The 12066-nt window shown below is 29.4% G+C and overlaps 2 protein-coding genes across 2 annotated transcripts; one reads left to right on the forward strand and one right to left on the reverse strand.

Moving 5' to 3' along the window:
- Positions 1 to 1425: 1425 nt before the first annotated feature.
- On the reverse strand, positions 1426 to 4422 carry LOC125811629 (WRKY transcription factor 71-like). Its single transcript, XM_049491154.1, has 3 exons — positions 3822 to 4422; positions 2967 to 3110; positions 1426 to 2089 (listed from the first exon to the last, which is right to left on the reverse strand). Exons 1-3 carry the CDS (start codon positions 4316 to 4318, stop codon positions 1723 to 1725), a joined length of 1008 nt encoding a protein of 335 aa, XP_049347111.1. The 5' UTR covers positions 4319 to 4422; the 3' UTR covers positions 1426 to 1722.
- A 2857-nt stretch (positions 4423 to 7279) lies between these two features.
- Positions 7280 to 7687, forward strand: LOC125811961 (uncharacterized). The gene has a single exon (XM_049491508.1). The coding sequence runs from the start codon at positions 7280 to 7282 to the stop codon at positions 7685 to 7687; it is 408 nt and encodes a 135-aa protein (XP_049347465.1).
- Positions 7688 to 12066: the final 4379 nt, after the last annotated feature.

Genomic DNA, 12066 nt, shown 5'->3' on the forward strand with positions numbered 1-12066 from the left:
CTATAATAAACTTCATAAAAAATATATATTCGAATTTAAGGCCTCCATTCGGATTTTGCTTTAGGCCACCGATTTATTAGAGCCGCCCCTGCCAATTGTACACCCTTCGTCGGAAAATTACGTTATATATATATATATATATATAACTAAAAAAAATCAGCAAACCATGGCAAGGTGATAAAACACACATCAATATAATACTTCAAAAATTTTGAATATTCTTTATGAAATTTCTGACTTCACCGATATAATGTGTTGGAAGGAGGGATGAGAGTGATGAAGTTGAAATAATCATGAAATTTCTGACTTCACCGTTATAACGCGTAGGAAGGAGGGATGAGAGTGATGAAGTTGAAATAATGTAAACTTTGTTAGGGAGAAGTCTATGTCAATTATATTCTTAGCAGCTGCTACTAGTGCTTTCCCAACCTAACAATAACCTGCTCTCTTTTGACTTTCACTATTGCCATTTCACTCCAAAAAAAATGTCAACAATGTCATACTCAAATCATTAATTGTATGTACTCTATAGTCAATCTCACGTTTCTTTTATTTTTAGTTTGTTAAAAAGATAATCATATTTCTATGAATTGTAAATTTTTAATTGAAATAAAATAATTTATAGTCATATAATGATCTACAGATTCTTTCATATCACAAATTTTACTAATTAAATTTATATTGAGAAAGTAATTTGTAATAGTAGATAAATTATAATATCAATTTTATCAGGCTATCAAACCTATCAATGATAGTTCCTTATAAGTTATAATTAGTTTAGTTTAATTATGAGTGATTTGATTACATAAATAGTTAAGCTATAGGTAATTATCATAAGTTTGATAGAACTTAATAATCTTGACTTAAAGTTTAATTAAGAACTTTAGCTAATACATATAAAGAAAAAAAATCAAAACTTAGTTTAATACTTTAAGTCGATGTCTTAAAATTAAAATTCATAAATGACAAATTTCGAATAGTACTCCAACATTACGTGTTTCAAACGTTAGAGAATGATTCCAATAACAACTAATGCATTATTTGTTGGTACTATAAGAAAATGAAAAAAAATATCTGAGAAGAAAAGATAAATTCGTACAAATTCATGACAGATTAATTAAGTATAGTCGCCACTAAAATGTTATTTTTTTGTGGCAATAATTACAATCGCCATTAAAACTATCACATTTTATATTACCACGATCCTTAAGAGAGTTATTCGCCATGAAAATCAGATTAAATGCAATAGGAAAAAAAATTATCTACACTATTATTATTTTTTCCTTAGAAGAGGAGAAATCGTACAAATTCATGGTAGACTAAAAGTAGTCGCCACTAAAATGTTACTTTTTGTGGCAACCATGAGGATCGCCACTAAAACTATCACCTTTTGTCGCGAACATTTATGAATCAATCACCATGAAATCCAAATTAAATTCAACCAGGTATATATAAAAATAGACAATGCTACAAGAAACTTGTACAAAATTCGTGGCGAATAAGAATATAGTCGCCACTAGAGAAGATAATATTTATAACAAGATTCGACTAAGTCAATCTTGATTCTCATTGAATGCTTTAGAGAAAAGAAGATTCAATTGAGAATCTAATTTGTGTTCTTGCAAGATGTGCGATTGTTAACTTTCTGTGGCGACTAAACTAAAAGCACCACCTTTAGTCGCGACCTTTGTGAGCCAATCGCCACGAAAACCTTGTAGTGAGCTAAGATGGTTCTTGTTTTTGGATCCATGATGCATCATTATTTGTGCCTCCACCAAATAGGCTATATTCTGAACCTTGATGTTGTTGTTGGTAATAATAATTGTTATTATTATTATTATAGGCCGCAGAAGTAATGAGGAGATTTTGGTTGGTAGGTGGAATATTTAGCATTTGGGAAAATAATTGTGGAGGAAAATTAGGCATAAAATGTGATGAGGATAAAAAGGATGCATTTCCCCTAAGAGTTGCTGGACAATGATGATTGTGTTGGCCTTCATATGTTGTTATCACAATTGATGAATCTTCATATGACCTTTCAACACGTTTCTTCACATTGCACTTTTGAGTTGTGCATCTATAATAGTTCCTACAAATTAAAGTCCATTATCAAAAAGTTAGATTATTTTTGGGTCTACTTCAGGTATTTATATCAAATTAATTTGATGCAAGATATGTGTTTATATATAGATTACATTTTTAGTACTTAACTGATCATTAACATGCATCGTCACCTCATTAATTTAGTCATCAACTATAGTAAGTTTGAATGACTCGATAAGTGGGATTTTGTGAAACATATGAGGTGTGTGTGGTGGGGGTGGGGGTGGGGGGGGGAGGGGCAGTTTCAGACAAACTTAATAGTATTTTTTTAGATTTTGTATTTACATTACAAATTTAGTAAATATTTAATTATATTGTGAACTCTACTAACCAAACGAGCTATGAATTCAATATAAGTTTCACTTAAATTATCCCTTGTTTACATAACAATAAATTATTTAGTAAGGTAATTTTATTAAATTATCCTAATATTAATACTTTAAAATTTTAAGTTTGACTACTAGTACTTTATATAGTATTAATGATAAGGATAATATTGAAAGAAAAATATAAACTATTTGTGATAACAAGTAAAAAAATGTATTTTAATATAAGGGATAAGGAACAAAAGAAAAAGGTGGAGGATGTATGACTAGCTAGTTCTCTTTCTCTCTTGACTAACTTTCCCATCTGGCATTCGGTAGCCGCATCCTAGTGGCTACGTACCGAAGGGGACATCGTTTTCTATCGAGAATTTTCTTAAAGACGGATCAGATCTAAGATCTTTACTGAAAAATGACAATATCTAATGATTTATATATAAAAGTTTGATATGTTGTAGTCTTAAATTTTACTTGGATAAGTTGAGATTAGATTAATTTAATTTAATTGAATGAAATTAAAGACACAAATTAATATTTTACCTGGGGAAAGGGCTGTTTTTCACTGCCTTTTGTCCATATTTTCTCCATCGATAACCATCTTCAAGATTATCAATCTCACTCTTTGTCATGAAGGCAAATCTTGGTTCTTTTACCTTTTTTTCACCTTTCTTTTTTTCTTTGCACCTGAAATAATATAATCATCAACAACATCGAACTTATATACATGCACAATTTTTCTATCTTCACAAGACATGAATCCAAGGTTTCGTACACTCCACTGTCTCTAGATCCTACTAATGAGGTTACACTATAAGAAAACTATGAATTACATGGGGATTTTCCTGGGGATTAGTATGAAAATCCGCAGGAAACTTATTTTCCTGCAAATTTTCATACTAATCCCTAGGAAAATTCTCATATAATTCACACTTTTCTGGTAATGTTACATTGAGTATGTTATCGTCGTAAGAAAAAAGAATTAGGGTTTCTAAAACTATAAAACAAATAAAAGGAGGATATGGTCAAAATATTAATTTCTAAATATGTGAAAGAATCTTGGATAATAATAAAAAGTCTAGTCAATGAATAATCAACCTACAAACTATGATTATCATATATTATTAATCCAATTATATATAATATATATAACCTAATCTTTGAATAATAAAGAATCATTTCTGAGAAAAAACCCTTGTTATGACCAGAGACAGATTTAAGATTTAAATTTTATAAAATTTAGATCAAAATCCAACCACAATCCTTTGATCTATCGAGATCAAAGTCTATTTTTAATATTAATTTAGTGGATCTTTCAACACATATACAAAGTCTGAACTATTTTGATCCACCTCTACTAATGATTATGTGTGAGCAAATGAATTAAAAATGACTTACTCTTTCTTAGACTTGTCTTCTCCTTCTTCTTGTCTCCCTTTTTCTTGAACATGTTTCTTGATTTTGGAAGAATCTTCTTGCCCTCCAGCCTCATTAGAAGTATAAGATATCGAAGAATTTGGCGTTGGTGAAATTTCAATGCTTGTTTTATCTCCCAGAGGCGAATCTAAAACGGGTTCTGTAGTAGCAGAGATGCTACCTTTTCTAGTAGAGTCTTGATTATCGATATGTGGACGAACAACTTCAGAGGATGATGAACAAGACATGCCAAAAGCATTTGATAGAGTGTTGTAGTCCATAGAGCCATGTAAACACTCAGTAAGAGTCATATAAGAAGAAGGAACAAATTGTTGATGCTCATGATGATTTGGATTTTGAATATTTGGAATTATTGGTTGGTCAATATAATTTGAAGGATTTTCACCAAAAAAAGGAAATGTATTATTGATCCCTCCACCAATTCCCATGTAATCATGATAAAAAGTGTTATCAGACATATTGGAGAAAAATATTATTTCAAATTCTTAAATTACACTAACACTATAGTTTTGTGCAATAAGAAAAAGAAATGATAATCTTGAGAGATGAGAAATGTTTTGGAGAGAGAAAAAAAGAGAGAGTATGTAGCTTGATAGGTAATAGCAAATGGATGGTCCTTGTTGAAGAAAAAATGAATTAGAGGGTACTCATCATAAGTTTTTATGTGTATCTATTTGGCCAAATTTTCAAAATTTACTTATTTTGAAAAGCATTTTTTGTCAGAAGTATATTTTAAATTTTTTTTAAAAAAAGTGGAAATTTATATATTGTGTTTGACTATTGAATATGTGTTTCGGTAATTTATGTTTGGTCAAGATTTCAATAGTGAGAAAAAAAAACTTTTTTAATTTCTGAAAAGTAATTTCTGTAGCTACTTAAAAATACTTAGCGGAACACCTAATTATATTATCTAAAATAAGCACTTTTAAATTTCTTCTAAAAAGTACTTTCGATTAGTCAAAAATTTGACCAACCTAGCTATAAAAATGATTTTGGTTTAGCTACATATATCATCTTCCATATAATATGGTTAAAATTAAACACTTCAAAAATTATCATTTATTTTTAGTGTAATAACAAATCATAGAAGTCATGTGAAAAGATTTTAAATGATATTGTAAGTAAATTTTCAAATAACAACAATTTTTAAATTGAATAATGTTCCTTTCATTAGGTAGAGTTGAATATATAGGATTTTGATGCCTTTGTCATTACCTAGCAAGTTGGTATATAATAATGCTAGATATTTTTTCCAAGTGTGTAAATGTATTTTTTTTATGTGAGTTTAATGAGAATTACACTTCTCGTGGACAATAAAATGGAATAGAACTAATTAAAGTTAAATTTTTTGTGAATAGTCAAATAGCTTATTTGGCCAAAAACTTTTGAAAGTCAAAGTATATATATATATATTTTATTTTATTATTTTTTTTTTTAATCATTAAGATTGTGAATATAAATTATTTTCCCCCTTAGTTCTTCTCTTGATTTCTTTGTGATTTATTAATGGTGTCGTATTTTTCGAATTAAGATGATGTGGGCCTCCTTAAGATTTATTTGATCTGTATGAAATGATTTTGTAAATCTTCTTGAAGTATTTGATTGTTAAGAAGAGTTCGACCACATCTGATCTTCTTGAACTATTTGATTGACATACCAGAAGAGTTGGGTTATACCTTCATCTTTTTGTGAATATTCGGTGAATATGAAATTTTCAAAATGACTTTTCAAGGGAATTTATTACCTTTTATATACAGGTATGAACTAACTGAAACTAAACTCATCTCCTACTTCAAAGCCTAATGGAGTATAGATTTGATAAAACTCAAAGACGAAATTCAAAGTATATCCATAAAAATATTGAAGCTTTCTCTTTGCGATTATATAGACTCAATTTTATAAATCTAATTTGTGAGAGAAGAAGTGAAGGACATATTTGATCTCACTATTATGTGAAAGAAAATTTCAATGTCCACCATAAGATTTAATAAAAAAATTAGAAGGTTGTTTTGTTTTCTACTTTAATCCAACTATACTACTATATAGTATTCAAAAACGCACATTTTTACTCTATTTTAATTGCATCTTATTGTAATTCCCAACTATTATTTTAAGTTTGTGTGCAACCCATTATTAGTTTATATCCGTTTAATCACATTTAATTTGTCTTGTTGTAGTATTACTCAACACATGCAAATTTTTAAGTATAAATTCTTCCTTAATTAAAGGAATTATCTCATAATCTTTAATTTGTTGAATCGTCATGTTCATACACACTTAAATAATCATCTATGAGATTAGGAAAATTTGCGACGTTAATCACGGCAATTAAGTAATTAATGATTTAAAAGTTTGCCACAATTTTTATATCTAAATATTCCACAATCTTGAATTTCCACCCTCGAGGATGTATTTACACTACTAAAAATAAGAATTAGTGACAAACAAGTTTCGTAGCTAAACAATAATATCCATCGTTAATTCTATTTAGAGACAAATTAGTGATGATTATCACAAAAATTTGTTAGCAACAAATAAATTAGCGATGAAGTTCATAGCTAATTACTAAGAAACATATTCAACCTACAAATTCAAAGCATGATTTCCTCTATATAACTAAATTCGAATATGGAACACATGAGAATATCTTTCCGTCAAATTAAGAGTCACTTACAGGTTTTGTATAACTCTTTTTCCCTTACAACTCTTGTAGATTGTGTTGTGACTCGTTTTATAGTCCATTCTATCCTAACATGAATCATGAGCCTTTTTTCTCATATTAAATAGAATAATGGCATCGATATGGATCATGAGCCCTTTTTTCAAACGGAAATGAAATAAATAAGCCAAACTTTTAACGGAGGATATAGCTAAGCCTTTTTACAAAGTCTAATGACATATTTGAATTCCCCTCTCAATTTTCTCTCTCTCTTTTAACAACAAAATGAAAAAATAAAACAAATAAAAAACTCGAACCGATATTTCTGAAAAATATAAAAGAGTGCAACGGTACGAACAATTAAAAATGCCGCCATTGTTCCAATAGACACATTGTTTCTTCATTTCACTACAAATACAAAAATTAAATAATTTTTTTTCATTCTTTATTCCTCAACAATTCACTCCACGAAATACAAAGGTTAATAATTTCTCCCTCCAAAAAATTTACGATTTTCCATAAAACAATAGCCAGTACTCAAATTTTAAATACGATACTGGAATCGTAATTATAATAAAAAAAAACTCTGTTAATTTGTAATAATGCAATTAGTATTGTGAATTGTGATCATTTTACTGTCGATATTGTGATGAGTAACAACTTGCATTGTAGTAATTTACAATTTTTACATGATTATTCAAACTTGCATTGTAATAATTGAAAATTTATCGAATGCTATTTTCAGGTTAAAAATTATAGTATGGCGGATCAGAAGATGGAGATTGATGTGGATGAGAAAAGAGAGATTGATCTGAACAAGGAGTTTGATCCAATTGAGAAAATTGTTTCATTGGAGCGCGAAAATGATTTGCTGTTGAGGAAAGTTGAAAATTTAGAAGCGACTCAAAAAGTTGAAATAGAGGTCAAGGAAACGGAAATTAGGGCCCTAAAGCAGAAACTTGAGGAGCAAGAGAAAAGGTGGAAAAACAGGCAGGATTTTTTTGCATGGCGAAGTATGAGTTGGCGAAAAGGTAGAGTTAAAGAGTTGCTTGATAAAATCTCGGAATTGGAGAACAAGTTGAAGAGTATGGAGGACGCGATTTCCCAGAAGGTTGTTGATGAGAACGAACAAGTTGGTGGATCTTCTCGTGTAAAACTAGAGGATTGATGTGCTCTCGTATTTTTAATTATGTTATTATTATTACTCCGATAGGAGTAGCATTTTATTAAACTAAATCATTGAATATGTTATTATGATTACTCCGATAGGAGTAGCATTTTATTGAACTAAATCATTGAATAGATATGTAATTGCGTTTTTATTGAACTTAAATCATTATTGATTTGTGTTTGTGCAATGTGCGTGATGTTGCTTTTGTTGTATATATGAAAGTTGAAGTCATATATTGTGTTACTTACCAAATTTAGCCTATGATCTGAAGTTTTCTCATAAAAATTTTAGTTTGTTTAAAGGAATCTTTAGACAGTTTTCTAAAAGGTGTATACGTTTGAAAGAAATAATAAAGGATCATTTGCTAAATAACTATTCCAGAATGGAAAAAGGGCAAAAATTTATGGACCAACTATATGTATAGACAGATTTCTACTTCTCCATATGTGTGTCTATTACTTTCTTTATCCGAATTTATGTGATACTTTTCGAAGTTTGAGAGTTAAATTTTTTTAATTTTAACCATGCGAATTTGGACATATAATCTTTAAAGTTAAGAGCAACTGAGGTTCAATAGATGGAAAAATGACAAATTTAAGTTATTTCTAACACATAATATGCATTTTGACTATTGTTTTCGTTTATCAAATACTGAGAGAAAAAACATTTCATAATCTCCAAACGGAAATAGCATAGACGAGCCTTTTGTCATGGCACATATGAGTCATTTTTCAAACAAAAATGGCATAGATGAGCCAAACTTTTAACGAATGACATAGATATGAGCCTTTTGTCAAAGTTCGATGGCATCTTTGAGCCTTTTCCCTATAAAAAAATATATCGTATAAAATAGTTAAATAAATCTCATAATCTCCAATATAAGTTCTTTTTAAGTCTTTACAACTAAAAACGTTTCTCCCGTACTTTAAATGAAGGGCAAAACTATATAATCATATTTTGAATAGTTCAAAAACAAATTTGGATAATTTCTTTTATTTTGGAGCAACCGTTAGTAAAAAAAATATTTTTAAAGGCATATTTGAGCAAAAAAACATAACGAGTGATCAAACTAAGTCATTTTAAATAATTCCACGATATATTTGAATTTTGAATAATGTACCCTTTTGTGACAGTTGAAAAGCCGCCATGTTTCTCCAACAGACACATCGATTATATTCTTCAATTGAAATTTTACATTTCATCACTATATATATAAGTACCAAAAATAATTATTTTCTTACTTCTTTTTCATTTTAAATTTTAAACTATGGCGGATGAAATTAATAATTTGAACCAGAAGGTAGCCTCATTGGAGCGCGAAATACATTTGTTATTGAGGAAAATTGAGAAGTTGGAAGTAAGTGGAAATCACCAAAGAGTACTATTAGAACTCAAGGAAAATGAAATTCGGGGCCTAAAGCAGAAACTTGAGGATCTAAACGACGATTGGAAAAAGGAGAAAGATGTAATTGATGCGGTGAAGGATGAGTTGATAGAGAGGGTTAGAGAAATGCTCATAAAAGTCGATGAATTGGAGAAAAAATTGGAGATTCAAGAAAACGTGATTTCTAATAGTCAATATTTTGGTGTAAACGTAGAGTGGTTGGTGATGACTACATCAATCGTTGTTTCTGTAATTTCTATCGGCGTTTCATATTATCGTCGAGATGGAAGAAAATCATGAATTAAGGGATTATTTCAACATGTAATTAAGTTGATTTTTTTGTATGATAAAGTTTTGGATTTTACAATTTTATTGTTACTTAGATTAATGTACATTATTTTGTGTGTGTGTGTTTTTTTTTTCTTGCGCACTTAATCATTGATCAATGGATTTGTAGTATTGTTTTATTCTATCGATTAATCAAATTTCATATCAATCTAAAGCACATGACTATAATTTTTTTCGCGAGTTAATTTTTTGAATGATCGTTCTGAGTTATAAAAATTACTCACTAAAGTTTTTCTTTTTTTGGTAGCAAAGACATCCAAACATATATATGGTTGATCTGAAATGAACTTTGAAATGAATGTTGATGGTGGATTAATTGCAAGAGAAAACATATGGTGGCATAGAAGTGGAAAATATATCAAAAAATGTAATGAAATAAAGCAATTTGTTTGGTTTTCTTACTACTAGAAATAAATGTTTTCCTATCGTGAATTAATGAGAAATTTATGTTATAAAACATGATTTTCTCAGTTATTTCTCACCGAAAAAATGTATAGTTTGAAACAAATTCTCACTAATATAGTAAAAACCTTCCTAAATTTCCATATGAAAACATTATACTATCATTTAACGTCTATAATAATTTATGATATTTTATTATGTGATATATTATTTTCACATAAAATTATCAATTTGCTTAAAGAGATCCTTAGACATTTATTTAAAAGGTTCATAAACAGCCAGATAAATAACTATTCCAAAATGGAACAACAAGGTAAAATTTCACTAACTAGAAACATCTGCAAACGGATCTCAACTTCTCTATGTGTGTATAAAACATATATTTGTTTCAATTTATGTGACGCAGTTTGATTCGTCATAAAGCTGAAGAAATGAAAACTTAAGTTATGCCAGGGTGAAATTATTTTTTCATGTGGAGTGCTACTTGACATTAATTTTAAATAAAAGAAGTGTAGACTGTACACACCATAAAGTGACGGAGTTAGAATTTTCAATAAGGGGGTCAAAGTCTGAAAATAGACACATGAAGTAGTCGAAGGGGGTTCGACATCTACTATATATATCTAAAAAAAATATTTTAACCATGTATAAATAATATAATTTTTTGTCGAAGAGCGTTCGAATGAACCCCTAACTATAAGGTGGCGCCACGACACCATTGATACTGATGGTGAAATTACAATTACATGTAACCAGTTTATGTAAGCTCAGATGCTCCTTGACAATACAATTAGATTTGGGGTTATTTAAATTAACTAGTAAAATTATCCGCGCCTTGCGGGAATTTAATATCATGAAATTTATAAAATAATACATAAAACTATCGGTCATTAAAACTAAAACACAAAATTATCTTACATACAAGATTACGTAGTAACAAACATTAATAATGTAATGGAAAATGATAATTATAACATCTTATCATTTATCCTTCAATCAATCATCTTTAACTTGATTTTATAATTTATCCTTGAACCCATGTCAAAAATTTATTAATTTTTGTCTTTTTTTCCTGGTTCACTTCGCACATCAAGGTGCGATAACATTTTAAGGTCTTTATGTCCTTACAATGGCATACCAAATTTGAATTTTGTCTTCGAGAGATGTTAGTATAGATCTTTAAGGAGTTTTTTTTATTGTACATTCAACAAATTCAGTAGAGAAAACTTGCATGAATACGCACTTAACGTGTGTCATTTAATCTGTACTAACAAATACTTATAACAATAACTTTGCTGAAACATAAAAACAAAGTTTAAAACATGTATTCAAAAACAACAATTAATAACATAAGCATAAATTAATGACTGTAAAAAACATATCAGGATCTGTAACAATAGAATGAAACAGAAAGGAAACAATCGAGCCCACCGAATGCACAATTAGTTTGTTTTAAAATGAGAGGAAATCCCTCTTTTTATAGACAACAAAGGGTAATGTGAATAAATGTTTATTGTGCCTTATCGGAAAGGTCACAACTCTTTAGAAAAGTTACAACCCTTCGGAAATGTCACAAACCTTTGGAAAGGTCACAACTTTTCATAAAAGTCGCAACTCTTCATAAAAGTCACAACTTTTTATAAAAATCACAACTTTTCAAAAAAGTCACAATTTTTCATAAAAATCACAACTTTTCATGAAAGGGAAAGACTAGTTTTGGAAATAAATAAATTAAAAGGGAATCCTGGACGAGAGGGAGTTGCTCGGATGGTAAGCACCCCTCACTTCCAACCCGAAGGTTGCGAGTTCGAGTCACCAAGGAAGCTCCTAGGGAGGGTAAAAAAAAAAGGAATCCTGATTTGTGGCGGCACCACATATGCGGGCCTAGAGTTCTCTTTTTTTTTATATATATATATGTTATATTATTTTCTATTTTTATGTTTTATAACAGTATTTCATATTTATGCTAAGGATTATTCTTGTTATTGTTTGTTTTCTCAAGTTATTAAAATGGGTACGCCTAGGGTAATTGTCTCTTCATGCCTCAGTCCAGGTCAATTATTTTGTGTTGTAACATTATGTATAGATAATGTCACGCTCCGAGGTTATCCCCAAGACGTAATACGGTACCTAGAATTACGAGTGACCCCCAGTTAATCCTGAATCTGACATATAAGCATACTGAGAATAACTAAGTAAAATATTTACAATGCGGAAGCTAAAATAGTGGATATCCGAAAGT

The sequence above is a fragment of the Solanum verrucosum genome, unplaced genomic scaffold (genome assembly GCF_900185275.1).
Source record: "Solanum verrucosum unplaced genomic scaffold, falcon-dt-bn FXZP01000238.1, whole genome shotgun sequence".
Lineage (NCBI taxonomy): Eukaryota > Viridiplantae > Streptophyta > Magnoliopsida > Solanales > Solanaceae > Solanum > Solanum verrucosum.

What these genes read in the sequence shown, in the direction of transcription:
- LOC125811961 (XM_049491508.1), top strand. Translation starts at nt 7,280, where the DNA reads ATGGCGGATCAGAAGATGGAGATTGATGTGGATGAGAAAAGAGAGATT.
- LOC125811629 (XM_049491154.1), bottom strand. Translation starts at nt 4,318, where the DNA reads ATGTCTGATAACACTTTTTATCATGATTACATGGGAATTGGTGGAGGG. An exon ending in GAAGACAAGTCTAAGAAAGA is followed by an intron (nt 3,111 to 3,821) that starts GTAAGTCATTTT and finishes ATATTATTTCAG; the next exon opens with GTGCAAAGAAAAAAAGAAAG. An exon ending in AAAAACAGCCCTTTCCCCAG is followed by an intron (nt 2,090 to 2,966) that starts GTAAAATATTAA and finishes TTTAATTTGTAG; the next exon opens with GAACTATTATAGATGCACAA.